We start from the raw sequence: 21,424 nt of genomic DNA on the forward strand, positions 1-21,424 counted from the left end.
AAATCGGTTTACTGGAAAAGATACTTAGGGAATGATACTGTAGCCTAACATGGTATTGTAAATCAACCTATCGGAGTCCCTGCAAGATGTTCTTTTTTAAGCCAATAACAAGAGCAGTTTGTCAATTCTTAAGTTACACACCTTTAAGCTATTGGCTACTTCGCTCCAGGCAGAGTTTAGATTTACAGGTTCGCGTTTGTATAAGCGTACTATAAATTTCGGAAGGGGATAGTGCGCATGCGTGACTGTTGAACGGTCTAGTTTTCTTTTGTTTTTGTTTTCAATAGGGTTTCTTTCTTATTGGAAAGCTATTTCGTAAGGTGTCGAGGCAGGTCCGCAATGACGCTGGCATATAGTCCAAGGCGATTGACTTCAAGGATTCCTTGGAGCCCTCGCCCTCCGGGGAGGGGAGACGGCCAAACCAAATTCATCTCTGCCCACAAATGCTCGCGGATGTCTACAAGCTGGAGGGGCGAGGAGACAAAAAATGCTTTGTGACTGCCTGCTCATTCTCTGAAATCTGTTAAAAACCTGCCCTATTTTAAGGCATTCATAAAAATGCCGTTAACCACAGGATTGATACAATTGCACCTTTCAAATTAGTGTCTATTTAGCAAATTTGAATTATATTAGGACTCGTGGGCAAATCAAGACCGAATTTACTCATTGTCATGCGTTTCAATCACATTTCAAAGGGACTCAATTTCAATCTCACATTTCAAAAGCAAGGGACTCATGTGAGGGTCCCTTGCTTTTCTCTTTCAGAAAAGGAAAATTCTGTACACTAAATCAAGGTAAAACGCGTAGACATATTGGCAAAATGGTTTTATAGGGAGCAGGAAAAGAACTGAAATCCTTTTGTACAATATGATCACGTACCTGTGGGCTGGGCTGTTTGTTAATGAGAGCTATGCCCCCGTTGCTTTTCCTCTTCACACTCCATATATTTCATCTTCCGAGGCCCAAGACCTGTTTTGTGAAATTCTGTTTTCTCATGTTCATTTTAGTTTCTTCATTTCTAGAATTAGAATGTTAATATCTACATGAAAAAAACGTTTCCAAAATCAAAAGATAAACTTTAGGTCAAAGGTTCAAGACAGTGAGAAATTCCATCTTTATGCCCCCATAGTTTGATTTCTTTTCCAGTGTTCTTAAATTTGTCAATCCGGTGTTTTGCCATCTGAACCTACCTTAAGTTCCTTTCATAATCCTCATCTCTAACTATGTGTAAACCTTTGATTTTAGAAGTCACTGCAAAATTTACAAGATTACATAAGAACTTACCAGCCCACTAGTATTCATTAGTAGTTTCTATCTCTATCTCCATCTCCATACCTAAACACAATTTAAGGCAGGATCTGCATTGTGTAATTAAATCGTCGAAAACAGCTTGTGACCACTAAGCATTTGATATGTGGCTGTTGAAGCTGAGGACTCTGTTTTTTTTTTTAGAAGGAGGTTTGCCTTGTCACACAGGATGGAGTGCAGTGGCGAGATCTCAGCTTAGTCTAACCGCCACCTTTCTGGTTAAAGCAATTTCCCTGGCTCAGTCTCCACAGTAGCTGGAATTTCAGATGCTCACCATTACACCCAGCTAAGTTTTTAAAATGTAAGAGAGGAGGTTTTAGTAGAGAGGAGGTTTCGCCATGTTGGCCTGGCTGGTATCCAGCTTTGTTAAGTAATCTGTCTGCTCTGATCTCCCAAAGTGTTGGGATTACAGGCATGAGCCACCTGGCCCAACCTGAATTTTTATTTTACCTAAGTTTAATTAATTTCATTTAAAAGCTAATACTCCAGTTACTGAAAAATGTTAGATATGTTTTGAACAATCAGATATTAGAATTTAATTTTTTAGCACTGAACTTTATGAAATCAAAATGAAAATCCAGTTATTTCCCACAAAAATGTAATGCCAAATTGAATAGAACGTCAATCATATTTAGAAGACATAAAAAGAATGTGAAATCTTGCATTAATATTGATTTTATATTGACTATATTTTGAAATAATGATTTTGTATTTTGGGCTAAATATACTTATTACTTTACCTCCTTCTTATTATGTGTTTCAAATGTGCTTACTCAACAATTCAAAATTACATATGTGACTTGCATTATTCTTTTTTATTTGAGATGGAGTCTCTCTGTAGCCCAAGCTGGACTGCTGTTTCGTGATCCACGCTCACAGCAACCTCCGCCTCCTGGGACTCGGTTCAAGCAATTCTACCTTACCCACCGAAGTAGCTGGGATTACAGGCAGGAGCCACCATGCCCAGCTAATTTTTGTATTTTTATTAGAGACGGGGTTTCACCATTTTGGCCAGGCTGATATTGAACTCCAGACTGCAGGTGATCTGCCCACCTTGGCCTCCCATAGTGCTGTGATTACATGCATGAGCCACTGAACCTGGTTGTGGCTTGCATTATTCTTTATATCTAGCATTGTGCCAGGATCATCCATTTCTCTTCTCTATTTCTTGATTCTTTACCAAATCTTGACAGCATAGGCTTTGAAATAGTGTGGATTTTCAATATATTTCTGTGAACCCAATTATAGCATCTGGACTTAATCTACAACAAAACAGTATCTTTATTTATATCTACATCTATATCTGTATATCTTTACAATTGTGTTAGGGAACTAAGGGGTCTTGCTAAACCATTACTTATTGAAGCAAGAAGAGGTGAGCAACTAGCAAAATTATTGACATTTGAATTTTTCCATGGCAAACTATCAGTAAGTGGACACTATTTGAAATTCTGTTAGCCAGGCACAGTGGCTCAGGCCTATAATGCCAGTGATCCAGGGGCTGCAGTAGGAGGGTTGCTTGAGGATAGAAATTTGATGATGCAGTGAGCCATAACTGCAACACTGCACCCCAGTTTGGGTAACAGAGCAAGACTCAAAAATGAGAGGAAAAAAAAAAAAGAAAAGAAAGACAGGAAAAAAGAAGTGTTATAGGAATATTTTTCCTGATATTATGTTTTTGAAAAAAACATGTTTTGTACAAAAACCTACAACTGCTAATTCTTAAAGGAATTAGTGTCCCCAAAACTTAACTTTCTATGTACATGTAATAGAATGTACATTCTGGTGTTTTAAAAAAGAAGAGGAATCACTGGGAGCACAATGCCATTTCATGAAAAGAAGAAAGTTCAGAAAATAATTTGCTATTCCTGGAAGCTATGTAAACACCAAGAAGGACTCAGATAACATCAGGTAAATTACTTTGAAGTCTAAAAATAATAAAAAAGTTAAAGTGTTGATTATTTTATACGAGCCAAGGGGAGCTCTGAAGGTTTGCTAAAAGATTAGCTTGCAAAAGGCCGATTAATTGGAGAACAGTTACACAAATGTATTACTGTGTTCAAGGGAGCCTTCAGAATGAAGATATTAAGATACAGTAAAAATTGTCCACATTTATGCTTAGGTTCAACAACGTATGGACCTTGTAGAAATCTGACTGGACAAAAAGGGTATGATGTAACCCAGCAAGGCCTGTCTGTCTAGATTCTTCCCCTCTGTCAACTGAAGAATGACAAGGTTCATACATTTGGAAAGGATAGCTCTATTTCTCATAAAGGATTGCAGTCTGCAAGGTGACCATTCTGACAGGCTAAGTAGTACCCTACTTGCTTTGCTGAGAGACAGGCACTTGGAGGGAAGGAGGGAGGGATAAAACAGTAAGTTTGGAGGAATATGTTGGCCAAGTATAAATATTTAATAGGTTATAGGAGGAGCTATGATTATTTATGAATAAGACCCAAGCACATGGGTGTTAGGTGTTTGTGTATGTAACATATGTCCATGATCACTTTGGGGTGGAGATTTAACATGTAAATGAGTCATAATTAGGTCCTATACATAAAACTGAAATGTAGGGCAGAAGTCCATGATCTGTCTTATTAGGAGACTGGTCACAACCTGTTGGGGACCTGCAGTCATGTATCAAGAAACTCTATGGTCCTTAATACCTGTCTTGTCTGGAACACATTTGAGGAGGATGGAAAGGGTCAGATAAAGTGGGGAAGGGGCTTTCTGGCGTTTTATTCCCTCAAATCAGACTTTGAGAAAATCCAGCAGCAATTAGAAAGGGAAAGAGGAGTAGAAACAAACAGAACGCGACCAGCCTCCATCTTGTTGTGGCTGAGAATTTAAACTTTTGAGGTCTTTTAGCCAAAGGAGGGTACATATTATTCTGTCGAAGGGACTTAGAATTTTTATTCCATTCCTCATCTCTTTGAACGTGCGCTCCTTCCTTCTTGGTATGTGGCAGCACCACCTCTGGAATGGGGTCTTAGGACTTGCAAGTAAACTAGGTAGGTCAGATAATTTCTCTGTGGCCAGTTTTTACACAGAAAGGTAGAGGGGAAATGAGAGTAATATTTTTAGTTTTTATGGATGGCTTTGAGGAAAAAGGATTCTGGCTGTGATGAGTCACACTGGGAAAGAGGAATTCTAGTTTTTATATCTGGCCTCAGAGGAGAATGGTACTCAGACACAGGAGGGCAGGAGACACAAAAAAATTTTGCTTTTGAGGTAGATTCTTTGGCCTTCATTTTGTAGTACTGTTTCCGAGCCCCAATCTGATTACTCAGTAAAGGATGTCAAGGTTTTATACTATGGGACTTCATAGATATTAATCTTGTAATTGCTATATTTTTATAATTTTTTAAGTGGAAATTTAGTTTAAGAAAACTCGCAAGACTTGTCAGTAGGAGAAAAGGGAAGGGCCCTAATGTGTCCTACTATAAAAAATTTAAAGTTTATACAAAGTTTGCATGGAAATGTACTTTCACCATCTCAACATTGACTATTGATTAAAGGTATCAAACTTGTTGAAGTTACTTCTTAGATCTTTTTGTCTGCCGATGCAAATAATTTCGGTTTCAAGTGATTCTCCTGCCTTAGCCTCCGAAGTAGCTGGGACTACAGATGCCTGCAATCACACCTGGCTAATTTTTGTATTTTTAGTAGAGATGGGGTTTTATTATGTTGGCCATGCTGGTCTCGAACTCCAGACCTGTGGTCCGCCCATGTTTTTAGTAGAGACATGGTTTCATCATGTTGGCCAGGCTAGTCTCGAACTCCTGACCTTGTGATCCGTGTGCCTTGGCATACCAAAGTGCTGGGATCACAGCTTAGAGCCACCGCGCCCAGCGAGAATGTTGTCATCTTTGAAACTTAAAAAAACCCGCCCTGAAATGCTAGTGGGCGGCTATCCTTCTTTGTTCTCTCATTTCTGCATTAAATTTTAGTCTGTTCTGACAAGTGGACCTTAAGAAACAGCCTGTGTTTAACAAATTTGGATATGTGTCTAAATATAATAATGGACTTTGTGATGCAAATTTCTCTTCAGTGGAACAGACACAATTCGAATTGTATTGTGTACCTTTATAAAACGCATTTTTGCTTTTAAGATAATTTCGTGCGTAAAATGTTAGCAAACATTTTAACTATGAACTGACAAAACAGTAAACAAGAATTTATTTTTAAATAAATTTGAACGTGTCATTGATATTAGAAATGTTTCTAGAATTAACACAGCGTTAATCATTTAGGTTTCAAGAACCACGTGTATTCCAGCGCTTTACGGAAAATGTGGGTGGCTCTGAAAAGAGCCTTTGGTTTCAGGGACTCGGGATCACTGATGGATTTGACTAGTAATCATTTTACTTGCCCTTGGCCTTATGGTGACTCTCCGTTTTCTTAGGCAGCAGTACAGCTTGGATGTTGGGCAGGACACCGCCCTGTGCGATAGTCACGCGACCTAGAAGCTTATTAAGCTCTTCGTCGTTGCGGATAGCCAGCTGCAGGTGGCGCGGGATGATGCGGGTTTTCTTGTTGTCGCGAGCCGCGTTGCCAGCGAGTTCCAAGATCTCTGCAGTCAGATACTCCAACACTGCCGCCAGGTACACTGGCGCGCCAGCCCCGACTCGTTCCGAGTAGTTCCCTTTGCGGAGCAGACGGTGCACACGGCCAACGGGAAACTGAAGCCCAGCCCTGGAAGAACGCGTTTTAGCTTTTGCCCGGGCTTTGCCGCCTTGCTTTCCACGTCCAGACATTGCGGCTTCCTAACACAAGAGGCAACAACCTACAGAATAAAGAAAGAAAATATGCTCGAAGGAGGAATAAGAAGCTAATTATAGTCATGGGTAGACTTGTAAACGGCGCAGTTTGATTGGTTAAAGTTATTATTAGACAAGCCAACCAATTGGAAAGGAAATAAGGTGAAAGCTACTTTAAATATTTGCGTCATACTATACTGGCCAATCAGAGCTGGATATTGTCAATTCTCTATTTGCATAAAGGGTCTATAAAAGGAGAGCCTCTAGACACGAGCGATTACTTAAATGTGTCTTTTCTAATTGTTCTTGTTTTCTGACAACATGCCTGAGCCAGCGAAGTCCGCTCCCGCCCCGAAGAAGGGCTCCAAGAAGGCGGTGACCAAGGCGCAGAAGAAGGACGGCAAGAAGCGCAAGCGCAGCCGCAAGGAGAGCTACTCCGTGTACGTGTACAAGGTGCTGAAGCAGGTGCACCCCGACACCGGCATCTCCTCCAAGGCCATGGGCATCATGAACTCCTTCGTCAACGACATCTTCGAGCGCATCGCGGGCGAGGCTTCCCGCCTGGCGCATTACAACAAGCGCTCGACCATCACCTCCAGGGAGATCCAGACGGCCGTGCGCCTGCTGCTGCCTGGGGAGCTGGCCAAGCACGCCGTGTCGGAGGGCACCAAGGCCGTCACTAAGTACACCAGCTCCAAGTAAATGCCTGCATAGGCACTTTCAAACCCAAAGGCTCTTTTAAGAGCCACTCAAATATCAAATATGGAGCTTTAATGCTAAATTCCACTGTTAAGACATTTTTGCGGCTGAGACGGGCGGATCGCCTAAAGTTAGGCATGCTTGACCAAGAGTCGAGTGACCAAGGCCATCTTGACCAACAGGGTAAAACCCCGTCTCTGCTACAATTACAAAAATGAGACGGGTCTGTTGATCGGCCTCTGTATTCAGAGCTACTGGTTTTGGAGGGATTGAGGGAGGAAGAATTGATTTAACGCAGGAGGCGGAGTTTGCAGTGAGGGGAGGTCTCACCATTGCATTCCATCCTGGGTGAGAAGAGTGAGATTTCAGCTAAAAAAAGTTCATCAGGAGATTGTGTTTGCTTGCTGAAGGTCCTGTAATCCTAGCACTTTGGGAGGTCGATGCTTGACCTTCGCTTCAGCCCAGGAGTTAGGGTTATCCTGAGCAACATAGAACTCTTCTCTGCAAAAAGTAAAAGTAACCGGGTATGACGGCTTGCCTCTGTACCATCAGTTACTTGGTAGGTAGAGGCTGCAGGAAGACGTGAACGCGGCACTGCATTCCAGTCTGCGCGACATCGGAAGGGGTAGAAAATGTGTAGTCTTTGGGTCCCTGGTGATCACCCGACAAGTTTGACTTTTCTGAGCATTATTGGGGACTCTGTTGTGGAGGGAATACCATGAGTATTGAGCTAAAAAATCTCATTTTAAGACGGGCACGGTGGCTCACGCCTGTAATCCCAGTACTTTGGGAGGCCAAGGCCAGCGGATAACGGGGTCAGGAAATCGAGATCATCCTGGCTAACAGTGAAACTGTCTCTACTGGAAAAAAAAAAAAAAAATTAGCCGGGTGTGGTGGTAGGCGCCTGTAGTCCCAGTTAGTTGGGAAGCTGAGACTAACCGTCAGTAGTCTAACAACTGAGCTGAGACGGGAGAATCCCTTGAGCCCGGGAGGCAGAGGTTGCAATGAGCCGAAACCGCGCCACTGCACTCCAGCCTGGGCAACAGAGCAAGACACCCGCTCAAAAAAAAACATCTCGTTCTGGCTGGGCGCAGTGGTTTACGCCTGTAATTCCAGCAGTTTGGGAGACGGAGGCGGGTGGATCACTTGAGATCGAGTTCGAAAAAAAGCCTGACCAACTTAGCCAGGTGTGGTGGCGCAAACCTGTATTTCCAGCTACTAGGGAGGCTGAGACAGGAGAATCGCTTGTACCGGGAGACGGACGTTGTAAAGAGCCGAGATCGTGCTGTTTCACTCCAGCCTGGGAAATTAGAGCGAAGTCCGTCTCAAAACCAACCAAACAAAAAGTACTAAAAGTAAATAAAAACCTTGGGTTTATACTCATTAGCCAATTTTCTTAACTAGGACAAAAAAAAAAAAAGAGTCACTACTCCATCAGCAATCTTAGGCTTCTGAAAACAACATAGTATTCCAAATATGGCACCTTGACATACTGAATATTCTAAGGAACAGTAGAACAACATGGACAGGAATGTCCTTATGACCTTCCTCTGAAACAGGTTGTAAGACCCTCGTGTGAGTCTTGCAGAGTATCAGGTGGATCTGAACAAATAGACCTGGCTAGAGTTCTTGTTTATTGCTCGTATTATTTTTGTCTTATATTTCTGCATGACTCTCTACTCTTTGTCAAACCTAGTGTAAAAACATCAAGTTTAACCCCTTCTGCAGGTCTTTATTTCCTTGTGTTATATAAAACTTTATATTAAATGTGTATTTTGTTTCAGGGCCCCAGCCAATGATCATAAGATTGGTAAAAGGAAAAGCTCTTTCCTCCCCTACAACATACACTAGGGGTGGGTGTGCATCTGTGTTTCCTGTGTTTGTCTTTGTGGAGTACAGAAGCCATTATAACATGGAAAAGAGGTGGAGAAAAGTAATGCCAGAATGAAAATGTTTGAGAAGTGTGTTTGCTAGGGCTGCCAAAAAAGAAAAAAAAAAAAAAAAAACTACTAAAGACTCTGTGGCTTAAAGAAATCAATTCTGTCACATTTCTGAAGACTACAAAAGTTCAAGATCAACCTAGTGAGCAGGATTGATTTTTTCTGAGGCCACTCTCCTTGAGTTTTCCCCTCCCTTCTCTTTCCTCTGTGTGTGGTCTGTGTTTTAATATCCTCTGCTGAGGACACCAGTCAGGTTAGTTAGGACCCACCCCTAGAACCTCATTTTATACCTTTAAAGACCTAATTTCCGAATAAAGTCACATGTTCAGGCAGTTGATACTGGACTTCAACATTCAAATTGTGGTCTGGGACAGGTAAATTCAGCCCGTATCAAAAATCATGGTTATTAGGCTTCTAAATAGTACAGGAAATAAGTATTTCAAAGGCATCTCGTACTCAGCACAACCAAGACAGACCTTATTACACTCTACTCAGCTTCATTTACTCATCCAAGTTTGAGATATAGTCTTAATTCCAGAGTACTCCCTTTTCTTTTCTGCACATATTTAAAAATATATAGTCTTATTGAGTCTTATCTTCTAATTTCATGTTAATATTGTCCATATTTTTGTTTACTGTAGCTAAAAACTGGAATATTCATGTTGAAGAGTAGGACTTTGCCTAACACTAGGTTTTAGCCCTAATGAAATATGATGCAGCCATTAAAAATAATGTTTAAAAAATAAACAACACAAAATATGTTTATGGCATTATATGGGGTAAATCCAAGTTGCCAAATAGTGTATTCTTATTTATATTACATCACACACACACACACACACACATACATACATAATACAGTTGTAAGTAAAAAAAGTGACTAGAAGGGTCAATGCCAAAACATTAACAGTGCTGTTACGTTCTTTTTGGTGCAAGAGACAGCTCCTCTGAAGAGAACTTTCTGTATTTGTCTCCAAAACTCTCAATGGTGTGGTTAAGAAATAGGAAACTCCCTTTAGGCCCTTTCCTCTCCAGGTCTCCCTGCCCTATGTTAAGAAAAGGTAATTTATTCTTGTCGGGGTCCAGCACGTCTGCCGGGGGGCTACCGACCAGCGGGAGTCCCCGAGACCGCCAACGTAGATGTCTCGTTCAACCTGAGAGAGAGAGTGCACAGAAGAGAAAGAATATAGAAATGTAGAGTCTGGAGGGCTGGGCAGCACAGCAGCAGCCACAGCGAGCCACAGTGACAGCCACCGCGATTTTATTCTTGTGGGTTACAGAGTTTATACTTTTTTCTTGTTACATTTACTTAATCTCAGTAGAAAGAAAAGGGTAAACAGAAAGGAAATAGAAACTCCATAAAAAATAGTTATCAGGGGCTTGTGATATCCACTTAGAAAGCAGTTTAAGGGGGCTTGTGATAGTAGTTTACATTTCAAAGATTTTACATTTCAAAGATACAATGGCGCCCTTAAGGTGGCTGGTTAAACCTGTTTTTCACCAGGAGCTAAAACAAAGGCTTGGCTCCAGGGAAAATATGGGCAGGGGTCTCTGCTCCTCTCAGGCATCTCAATTGCAGTAAGTTTATTGCTTACACAGAGACTGAGGGGACATGGAAGCAGACAGGACAATGTCCTCATAAACCGTAGACCTTTGCCTTGCATTCTGTTGTTGCTTCAGTGACTCAGCTCACGGCCCTTTGTCTCACTCGACAGCCCTCAAGGTGGGGAAATGCACAGGTCTAGCAGCCAAACTGGGATGAGTCAACTAGTTGTCTCGAGCCCTTGGCGCGAACACTACATATTCTAGTAGTAATTATTGAGTACCAACTATGTACTAGCTATCAAGCTATGCAATACAAATAAATGAATAGAATAAATTTTTAAATACACTTACTAAGAAAATTGAAAAATAAGAGACTATTCTATCATAAAAGGAAAAAACAGAAAAAAATAGACTAAGAATTATTTGTGAACCACCTAGTAATCTGTGTCTGAGCACATGTTCATGTTTGTGAAATAATGGCCTAATGACTTCAAAGAGGATCAAATGGGAAAGTTAATTTAAAAACTGCAAAATGACTAAGGACCAGAGGAACAAGGGGCATTAAGGCAAGAAAGCGACATAATTTAGGGTCATGGTTACCGCTGGAGGCAGTAGCAGGAAGATGAGATGTGCGGTGTTCACGCCAAGGGCTTTAGACAGTTAGCGTGACTCGCCCCATCTTGGCTGCTGGACCTATCTGCACTCCCCTGTCTTGAGGGCTGTCGAGCTGAGACAAAGGCCGTGGGCTGAGTCACAGAAGCAAAACCAGAATGCAAAGGTCTGCAGTTTATGAGGACATTGTGCTGTCTGCTTTCATGTCCCCATCAGTCTCTGTGTAAGCAATAAACTTGCTACAATTGAGATGCCTAAGAGGGACAAGAGACCCCTGCCCATATTTTCCCTGGAGCTAAGCCTTTGTTCTACCTCCTGATGGAAAACAGGATTAACAAGCCACCTTAAGGGCACCATTGTTTGCTTGCACTGTGTATCTTTGAAAAACATAAACTGCTTTGTAAACTATTATCACAAGCCCCCTTAAACTGCTTTGTGAGCAGTTATCACAAGCCCCTGATAACTATTTTTATGGAGTTTCTATTTCCTTTCAGTTTGCCCCTTTCCTGCTGAGATAAAGTAAATGTAACAAGAAAAAAGGTATAAAAGCTGTAACCCACAAGAATAAACTTGCTGTGTTTTAACCATAATTTACGCAGACCTCCAGACTCCACTTTTCTATTTTCTTTCACTTCCGCGCACTCTCTCCCTCAGGTTGAAGGAGACATCTACATTGGCAGTCTCAGGGACTCCCGCAGGTCGGCAGCCCCCCCGCAGACATGCCGGACCCCAAGAATGAGAGATGAGGTCAAAGCAGTTCTTGATAATGTAACAGATATAACAAATATATCTGATTGCCAGTTTTGTTCAAGCTTGGCTGTCACATTCTCTGTAACTTGTATATTGATTTGATACATTTTTAAATGTATCTAGAGGTACAAACTTCAAAGCAAATAAAGAAACAATAATTTACAAATATGTTTGTGGAAAAATCACTCCAATTACTATAAAAAGAACTTACATAAATTGTGAAATATTGCTTATATAAATTTGGTTATGGAAAAGGAAATCTCCCTTTATACTCGAAATGTTTGTAAATGCTCAAAAAAGAGTTGGGACTTAATAAAAATCTCTGCTACTACGTAGGACTTCTTTCTTTTTTCTTTTTTTTTTTTTTTAAAGACAGAATTCTCCAAGCTGGAGTGCAGTGGCGCAATCTTGGCTCACTGCAACCTGCACCTCCTGGGTTCAAATGATTTTCCTGACTCAGCCTCCTGAGTAGCTGGGACTGCAGGTGTGCGCCACCATGCCTGGCTAATTTTTGTATTTTTAGTAGACATGGGGTTTCAGCATGTTGGCCAGGCTGGCGTCAAACTATTTACCTGAGGTGATCCGCAAAAACGTGCTGGGATTACAGGCATCAGCCACTGTATGCCTACCCGAAAGACTTGTTTTGTAGAGATTCTTCACATGTACACTGAAGTATTTCATTTTATCAACTGTAAATTCATTTAGATTTTTATTTTGTTCATATCCATTCATCCAGGCACTTATTCAGATAAACACATAATTTGAGTTCAATATGCTCAGTGCAAGAACTAGTTTTGTAAAAGATATGAGAATTGTTTCACATAATCGAAACAGTTGCGCGGTGAGGAAAGGGATTTTGTGGGGTTCGCTGTTGTTTAGAATAAAGTCCACAATCCTTTCATTGGCCTAGCAGGCTTCCAAATCTGGCACAAAGCCACTTGTCTAAGCATCAACCATCACTTTCAATACTAACATTATTGATGCTCCTTTCTGACATTCTGTTTTCTTTTTTGGTTTGAGATGGAGTCTTGCTCTTGCTGCCAAGGCTGGAGTGGAATGGTGTGATCTCTGCTCACTTTAGCGTCTGCCTCCTGAGTTCAGCCAATTCTCCTGCCTCAGCCTTCCAGATAACTGGGATAACAGGCATGTGCCTTTATCTAACTTTGTATTTTAGTAGAGACAGGGTTTCACCATGTTATTCAGGCTGGTCTTGAACTGCTGATCTCATGTGATCCACCCACATTGGCCTAAATTGCTGAGATTACAGGCGTGAGCCACCATGTCCAGCCACTTTTTTGACATTCTATCTAGTATGTAATTCCTGCTCTGCTTTCCCATGGGGCCATGTTTTCACTGCCCAAATAGACTAGAAACTCCTCAAGGGCAGGATAAAAATGATCAGGGAGGTAGTGAGGAAGGATTGTAATGCTAAACGGTGTTGTTAAGGTCGCCTCAGGAAGACTGTGATATTTGAACACAAGCCTGAAGGAAGTGAGGAAACACCTACAGAGACCTAAAAGCGAAGTGGACCAGGCAAGGGGAACCATCAGTAGTACATAGTTCCTGAGAGTGATGAGTACTTCTAGCAAGTTCCAGGAACTAGTGGAGTTGGCTTGGAAGCAGAGGAAGAGTAGAGGGATTTGAGGTCGAAGATGTAACGAAGATCAGTGAGGCCTGTAACCCACTGAAAGGACCTTGGGTATTTAAGTGACATGAGAGTCATTGGAGGGTTTTTAGCAGAGAAGTAACGTGATCTGAAATGCCCTTTATTGGCATTCCTCTGGGAGAACCAGGGGATAAGTGTGCTGCAATAATAAAGGTAGGAGACGGCAGTGGCTTGATCACAGCAGCAGTGGGAATGAGAAATGGTTGGATTCTGCTTGCGAGTTCAAGGAAGTGCTCATAGAACTTACTGATGGATTGTTACGTAGGATGTGAAAGAAAAAGACAAAAATGATTTCAACTAGAAGAGCAGAAATGCCATTCACCAATTTCAAGGTGGTGAGATGAGATATTTTGACAGAAATAATGAAATTCTGTTGAAATTGGAAGTACACATTAATTGGGCAATTAGTGATGTCAAGTAAACAGCAGGGTCTGAGTCTGGAGTACAAGTAAGTAGCCGGGTCTCTGAGTATGGAGTATGGACTGGTCATCTAGTGTTCACAACATAAATATGTGTATAGTGTCTCCACAGCAACAAGGAAATGTCAGCTGGAAAGAATCACATGGAGATTTTCATTCTCCAGGTCCATCTTCTCAGAGTGATTGGAAGTGGCAGAGATAAGGGAAGAGAAAAGGCAGCATCAGACAGAGCTCTGGAGCCGAATCCACAAACAGGTTTCATGATGCCTGTGAACACCTAGAACTCCAGCAGGGGACTCAAATGTTCCAAAATATGCGCTAAGACTGTGTGTGTTTTGGAAAAACTCAACATATGACTCTAACTTTAATAGATTTGATTGAGGATTCCAATGTTACTGCACTATTATTACTAAGGGCATTTTTCCACATCTGTAAAATGGGGATAATATTCACTGCTTATTCTGAAAATTACAGGAGAAAAGGAAAATACTAAAGAAAGGACTCATAAAACTGTAAGTTAGGATTTCACATCATGAATACAAAACAAACATTCTTTACTTCTTTGACCAGAAGCTCAGTCCTTGAACTGTTTCTCTTTATTATTTACCTTCTTTCTTAAGAGCTTTAAACTTATCTTGTGGCTTTTTTATTCTTATGGCAATTATGCTTTGATAACTATGAATTATGTTTCCAGGTTTGTTTTAATCATTCATTTTGTCTGTCTTTCATACTCCACACATTCAGTAGCTCAGAAAAAAACTATCACTCTGACTTCAAAATCTATGTAGCATCCAACCACTTTTCACAGCCTCTACCACTAACACATGGTCCAAGCCACGCGATCTCAACTGCCTCCCTGCAGTACCCTCCTAAATGGTCTCCACGCTCCTACCCTGGTACCATTACAATTTATTCTTCATAAGCATCTGGATAGCTCATTAAAAAGTATAAAGCAGACTGGGTGTGGTTGCTCATGCCTGTAATACCAGCACTTTGTAAGGCCGAGGCAGGCAGATCATGAGGTCAGGAAATCAAGACCATACTTGCTAACACAGTGAAAGCCTATCTCTACTAAATATGCAAAAAATTAGCCAGGCATGGTGGCAGGTGCCGGTAGTCCCAGCTACTCAGGAGGCTGAGGCAGGAGAATCGCTTGAAAACGGGGCCTTCTCTACTAATAAAGCTCAAAAAATTAGCCAGGCATGGCGGCATGAGCATGTAGTCCCAGCTACTCGGGAGGCTGAGGCAGGAGAATTGCTTGAACCTGGGAAGCAGAGGTTGCAGTGAGCTGAGACTGCGCCACTGCACTCCAGTCTGAGCAACATGAGCGAAACTGTCTCAATATATGTATATGTATATATATATATGTATAGGTATGATATATCAGTTCTCTGCTCAAAAGCTTACAGTGGCTTCCACCTCACACAGAGTAAAAGAGTAGTCACACTCATCTACAAGACCATATAGAGACTCGCCTCCATTTACCTCACAGATCTTATTTGGTTTTCCTTTGCACACTCTCCGATACTGGCAGTGGGTTCTTGACCCCCAGATAATAGAAATCAACCAATAATCTAAGATGATTTGAGCAAGGCAGTTTATTACATCTTTTGGCTTGAGCAGAAAAGAAGACAGCAACCAGAAGAAAACTATCAGCTGGCTAGTCGAAAGGGAGCTAGTTTAGGTTGTTTTTCTCAGGGCTTCTTCCAGGTGACATCATGGTATGCTTGGGGTGGACTGTTGGTTGCACCTTTGCAGTCCCTTGTCATGCTTCTTCCTGTGTCTCAGGTCTAATTGACATCTTAAATCTCCATCCAAGGGTGTGATTTTTACCATTAACATGAAGCAAAAGTTAGGTTAGGATACTCTAAGATCCTATAGTGCATGTTCATTTGGGGAAAGTTTTTTGGAAAGTCCATATGCTGATGGCCAGGATGTTTGTGATTAGAGTGTTCTATTTCTTTTATGTCTGATTGGTTGGTTTTACCAGTGGAAGCTTCAGCGGCTGCCAGGTTATGGAGGTTGTTGCCACTGCAGTCAGCACAGCATGTAAAGAAGTGTTAAGTGTCCCTTGTCCTGCCTTCCCTTGTCTGCCTCACCCCTCCCCCTTTTTCCAGCCACAATACCTGCTTGTTACCTCCCAGTCTTTCCTACTTGGTCTTCTATTTGGAATACTCTCACTTTCTCGGTGTATTTTTTTCTCTATCACTTTATGAGTAAAAATTTCCAAGAACATACCATTAAAATATCACCTGTCCCCACCACATGCAATGACTTTTCCTGCTTCAGTGATCCTCATAATAGATAGCACTCTGACAGACTATGCGTTACTTGTGTACCCCCTCCAATAAATATAAATTCCATGAACATAGACACATTGTTTTATTCTTTGTCATTCACTGATCTAATTCCCAGAGCATAGAACAAAGCGTGGCACATACTATGTGCACCTTTTTGTTGCTGTTGTTACATTAACATCCTCATGTAAGTTTTTCTGCTCAAACCACTGCCTTAGCTCCAATAACATATTGTTTTCATACATGAGTTCACACTTTTTAAAAATGACATTTAAAATACCTCCATTTATTTTCCTGATACCAAACTATCACCCTAAAGATTAGTTGCTGGCTAGAAGACAAATCTGATTTTCAATGGAATTATCACTGTAAACAAGCGATTTTTTTTTTTTCTTGGCAGTGTTTCTCTGTTGCCCAGGCTGGAGTGCAGTGGTGCCACTTTGGCTCACAACCTCTGCCTCCCTAGTTCAAGCGATTCTCCTGCCCCAGCCTCCCAGTAGCTGGGATTACATGTGCTGGCCACTGCACCCAGCTAATTTTTGTATTTTAAGCAGAGTCAGGTTTTCACCGTGTTGGCCAGGCTACTCTTAAACTCCTTACCTCAGGTGATCAGCCCTCTTCCTCCTCCCAAAGCCGTGGGATTAGAGGCATGAGCCACTGTGCCTAAGCTAAACCAGTGATTTTTCTACACCTTGAGTTTAAATGAACCAGATATCATGCACCTTTCAGTGCAGTAGTTTATACATTGAATCTATAAACTGTTCCTGACAGGCATATTAAGCTGATTTCAATTAAATGTATGGAAGTCTAGAAGTCACTTGTACTTAACAGGACATAAAAACTAGAGAAGCCAAGTAAAATGACTAAGAATCAAGCCAATACAAAACAAACAAAAACCCACTACCATTCTGTAAGTCTGGTCTCCAACAAATCAATGTCCAAAAATGGTAAAGTAGGGGAGAGGAGCCTGTTTTATATAAGAATAATGGAGACACAACCAGTTACGGCTGGATCCTTCTATGAACAAACCACATCTCTAAGACATTCAGGGCATAACTGGGATGTTTTGAGTACATGTCCTCTGTGAACCAAAGACCATGAGATCAAGGAGGAAGTAATAAAGCCTTTATTTTCAGAGGGAGAAGCAATCCCAGGATGGGGTGAGCACTCCGCGGCAGCGAAGGGGTGCTGGAATATATATATGCCTTACAGAGTCAATCTTACATGCAAGTTGAGTAGGGTTGGGAAAATTTATGAATATTCATGAGGAAAGTCAGGCAGTTGTACTTTGGGAAAACATGTAACATACATTTCATATTAACTATGGGGAGAATTTTGAGCATTAAAATGAGGTGGAATTCAGCTGTGTCAAAAGGCGAACTGTAGGGCACAAAGACAACTCGCGGAGTCTCTACAAGCTGGTTGAAACTGGCTGGGGGTCTATGTCCACTTACCAATAACGAATACCGATAAAACTGGCTCTGTAATTGCAGTAGTGGCGAGTGCAGAGCAGGGGAAAGGGGTTTTTGGCTGGTCAATCAGAATCCGTTGGAAAATATTTTAACTATAGTTATTTCTACAACGCTTTCTAGCAGTCGGTTTCAGCTTACAGGAAAAAACCATGTGGTAATTAATAACACTAGGATAACCAATCCATTTTTTTCTGCTAGCCATTCGACTCATCATGTGGGGGTACTGTAGACGCAGGAATTTGGGGTATAGCGTCCTGAAGGCGTATGTATGCTATAAAAGCCATCTTTGCTATTAAGTGATGTTTCTATACTGTTGTTCACTAAAATAACATCCTATTTTTTAAATGTCTTCGTTACCTCCGGGGTTCAGTCTAGGTCCCGCTGCTCTCCAGAGAATGTCAATTATTTTAGAGGAAGTAAGGCTTTAACCCAGCGCCGCCGCTTAGGAGAGGAAATTACAAATCCTTCTGCCCGACCAAAATTGGGTCGTTTATGTAAGGGAAGAGCAAGAAAACAGGAATCTGGGAAGCATAAGGAAGCAATCACGCCGCGATCTGCTGAGTTTCAGTTCCTTGCCTAAGGCAAGTACGCGTTCCTAAATATTTGGCTATGAGAAAAATGTTCAATTTCAAACTGCAAGGTTTAAAGCGGGTCCAATTTGTTTATTGAATAAACGGCAGACATTAGGACTAATGAGGGACAATTGGGCTGGCTTCAATTTAATAAACCAAAATACATACTTGCAGGGTCTCACGAGAGCTTATTTGCCCAAGGCTGCTGCACACCAGAAACTTTGGTTCTTAAACGAAGTACTTAAGGGTTGCGCTCCTCACCGAAACAATTCATTGCGATAGGTCGCGAGTCCGGCGCATGGCCGAGCGCGGCTTTGTTCCTCGCTGTCCGCCATCTTGAGCGGCTACGTAGAAGTTTGCCAACTTCCTCTGGAGAACCATGTAGTTAAGTACTTAAAAGCGATAAGGGAATCGGAGTTGAGACACCGCTACTCTAGTCTCTGCAGGGCACATAAGGCGTGACCACCTGGTGAAAAGGCTACAGCTAACGTACCCACTGCAATCATGACGGACCGTAGCCCAAAAAATCCTGCGCTGTAACTTAATGTTTTGGGACACACACACACACACACACAGAAAAACGAACAGCCAACGCACACGTACCTGGTTACAAGAACGAGCGGTTACCGGAGAAGTCACTAGCTCTTTTACGGGAAGGTGTGGGCGGCCCTGAAAAGGGCCTTTGGTTTGGGGAGTCGCGGTGTTGAGGCGTCTGACCGGGAGCCTTAGCCGCCGAAGCCGTACAGAGTGCGTCCCTGCCGCTTCAGCGCGTACACCACGTCCATCGCGGTCACGGTCTTGCGCTTGGCGTGCTCCGTGTAAGTGACCGCGTCACGGATCACGTTCTCCAGAAACACCTTCAGAACCCCGCGGGTCTCCTCATAGATGAGGCCAGAAATGCGCTTGACGCCGCCGCGACGAGCAAGGCGCCGGATGGCCGGCTTCGTAATGCCCTGGATGTTGTCTCGCAGGACCTTACGGTGACGCTTGGCGCCACCTTTACCCAGGCCTTTTCCACCTTTGCCGCGACCAGACATGGCGACTACAACAAGGAAAGAGATTGGAAAAAGCTGAAGGGCAGGCGAAGGCGGTACCTTTATATGCCCAGAATGCGGACCTAATAGGAAACTGAACACGCGCATCCGGGAACTTTGGTACCGCCTGCTGGCCCCACCCCTCAGCCCAGACCGGCATAACGTCACCAACGCTACAGTCTCTGTCAGCACTCCGTGAAGGCGTCTGTGCAAGTGTTGCATCCCCAAAGAGGAAATTTAGGGCTGTTTTAACAACTAAATGAGATTAAGTAGATTAACATGTTTAAGTTAATCTCATTTGCTGCTTGGGATCCTCTAGGATGTTTGAATCCGAGTCTCCGCTGTCACAAGGTGAACTGGAGCAGTCTCCCTTATGTTCAGCTTTGTCCCCCTCCCGCCCCGGTCACATTTCTACTGCTTGCTCTCTTGGTGATCGAAACCCCCTTAGGAAGTGTTTGAAAACTGCAAGACCGCACCCTCTTCACCGTCAAGCCACGGAAAATCTGACCAAAATAGTTTTCTTCCCAAAGAGAAAAGCATGTATATTAGTGATTCGATTGAGGAATTCTGGTCCTCGCTGTGGAGACCTGTGTTCCATTTCCGGCTTCTTTTTCTACCTTCATTGTTTATTGGAATTTATAATTCTTATTTAAATATGTAGCTAACTCGCAAATGTCAACACTGTAACTCAGCCGGGTGCGGTAACTCTCGCCTGTAATCTCAGCACTCTGGGAGGCCAGGGCGGGAGGATCAGGAGGTCAGGAGTTCGAGACCTCTGGCCAAAATGAAACACCGTCTATACTAAAAATATATATATATATATAAAAAGCTAAAAACAAAATTGCTTGCGTGCTTCTGCTCACCTGTAATCCTAGCTCCTCAGGAGGCTGAGGTAGGAGAAATGCATGAACCAGGGAGGTTGCAGTGAGATAAGATCGCACCGCTGCAGTGCAGCCTGGGCGACAGAGCAAGACTCTCAGAAAAACAAAACAAGACAAAGAAACAAACAACAACAACAACAACAAAAAAAACAGTAATTCACTGGTGTGTTATTTACTTCTCTATTCTTACTTTTCTCTTTGATGCTGGTAGCAGCCTTTGTCACAACAGAATTGGCAATGTGTAGTCCTAGGTATTAAACAGGTGACTGCCCAGACTTTTAGAAGAAAAAGTGGCGTTAAGACTCAGAAAACAGTACTGCAAAACGAAGGCCTCAGCAGTGATGTTTTTCTCTTTCTTCCACCTTCCTCTCTCTCCCGATTCTGCCCAGAAGCTGTAGGAACTGAACTCCTTCCTCCCCCAGATGGAACATATAAACCAAATTAGTCCCAAAGCTAGCCATAAAACATAAAAAATAACCCCTCCAATTTTCCTTCTGTTTGTGTGTGTGTGTGTGTGTGTAAGTGTGTATAAACTGAACATAAAGAAGTTATCTGGCCTACCTCGGTTGACTATAAGTCATAAGACTGTGTTTCCAGAGAGGGTCCTATCCCATGCACACGGGGAGAGAATGCTGCCTACAAATCCCAAGAATCTGGACAGACAGACCTTGTTGGGTTTCTCCACTTAGTCTAGCATAGCTCATACCCTTTGTGTCCAATCATATTTCTACACAGCTGTCCATACTTTGAACCTAAGCATAAAAATGCATGATTTCACCTGTATCTTTGGGTCTTCAGTCTGAAGGCTCCTGTATACATGTTAGTTAATTTGTATGCCCTTTTTCCAAATAATCTGCCTCTTGTTAGTGATTTTCAGCAAATCTTTAGAGGGCAAAAGGAAAACTTCCCCTTCACACATTTATTTACTAAGTTTTTTTTTTTTTTTTTGCCATCTGGATGCCATGAGGCTGGGAAAATTGGGAACATGGGAGATGCTAGAAGGAAAGAGGTTACAGAACTCTGTTCCTGTCGGTGTTATTCAGCAATTTTTTCCAGTTCCCAACTTTTCCCCCTACACTCCCAGAATCATCTTCACTGTGCGCTCCTCACCCTGATCTCACAGAGTTCTGAACCCCATCTTCCCATGCCTGCCCTCCAAACTTCTAGGTTGTAATAATGCCACATTTTCTTTGTGCCACCTCCTTCATTTGTCTCCTGATTCTGTTAGTTGTCTCTGGAATACCCATGTATGCTTTTGTTTTTCAGTCTTTCAGTACCTGTGTAACTTTTATTAACTTATCTTTATAAAAATGACACAGTTGTTTTGGTCTTCTTGACTGGATATTGACTGATATGTGGCACTGAGCATCCTTTAATTTAAAGGGCCTTTTCTACTTTACATTGTAATTTATTAGCTAACCGAGCTTCCTCTTTGTCGTCAGGGACTTTGATGATCATACAAAACATTT

At 42.2% G+C, this 21,424-nt stretch overlaps 3 protein-coding genes across 7 annotated transcripts in view; 1 reads left to right on the forward strand and 2 right to left on the reverse strand.

The window, feature by feature from the left end:
• LOC128931908 (histone H2A type 1-H-like) overlaps window positions 1-19,112 on the reverse strand; it is a 46,872-nt gene extending 27,760 nt beyond the window's left edge. Inside the window, exons 1-4 of one of the 2 annotated variants that reach the window (XM_078368153.1) lie at window positions 18,644-19,112; window positions 5,681-6,094; window positions 880-1,018; window positions 142-464 (exon numbers count right to left, since the gene is read on the reverse strand). In XM_078368153.1, coding sequence (XP_078224279.1) covers window positions 999-1,018; window positions 5,681-6,065 — 405 coding nt within the window. In that variant the 5' untranslated portion in view covers window positions 6,066-6,094; window positions 18,644-19,112 and the 3' untranslated portion in view covers window positions 142-464; window positions 880-998. The remainder of the gene's footprint in view (window positions 1-141; window positions 465-879; window positions 1,019-5,680; window positions 6,095-18,643) is intronic. The other variant, XM_078368154.1, reaches the window with a different exon arrangement.
• The window catches only part of LOC144582001 (histone H4), a 46,872-nt gene extending 27,760 nt beyond the window's left edge, over window positions 1-19,112 (reverse strand). For 2 of the 4 annotated variants that reach the window (XM_078368145.1, XM_078368147.1), the window contains exons 1-2: window positions 18,644-19,112; window positions 880-1,018 (exon numbers count right to left, since the gene is read on the reverse strand). In XM_078368145.1, coding sequence (XP_078224271.1) covers window positions 18,766-19,077 — 312 coding nt within the window. In that variant the 5' untranslated portion in view covers window positions 19,078-19,112 and the 3' untranslated portion in view covers window positions 880-1,018; window positions 18,644-18,765. Of the gene's footprint in view, window positions 1-141; window positions 1,019-5,556; window positions 6,095-18,643 lie in introns of those variants that run through there. The other 2 variants (XM_078368144.1, XM_078368148.1) reach the window with 2 other exon arrangements.
• LOC100396744 (histone H2B type 1-C/E/F/G/I) lies at window positions 6,348-7,512 on the forward strand. Its single transcript, XM_008993832.5, has one exon. The coding sequence runs from the start codon at window positions 6,390-6,392 to the stop codon at window positions 6,768-6,770; it is 381 nt and encodes a 126-aa protein (XP_008992080.1). The 5' UTR covers window positions 6,348-6,389; the 3' UTR covers window positions 6,771-7,512.
• Window positions 19,113-21,424: the final 2,312 nt, after the last annotated feature.

This window comes from Callithrix jacchus, chromosome 4 (genome assembly GCF_049354715.1).
Source record: "Callithrix jacchus isolate 240 chromosome 4, calJac240_pri, whole genome shotgun sequence".
NCBI lineage: Eukaryota > Metazoa > Chordata > Mammalia > Primates > Cebidae > Callithrix > Callithrix jacchus.

Bases quoted from the DNA above. Each gene is read 5' to 3' on its own strand.
- LOC100396744 (XM_008993832.5), top strand. From the start codon at position 6,390: ATGCCTGAGCCAGCGAAGTCCGCTCCCGCCCCGAAGAAGGGCTCCAAG.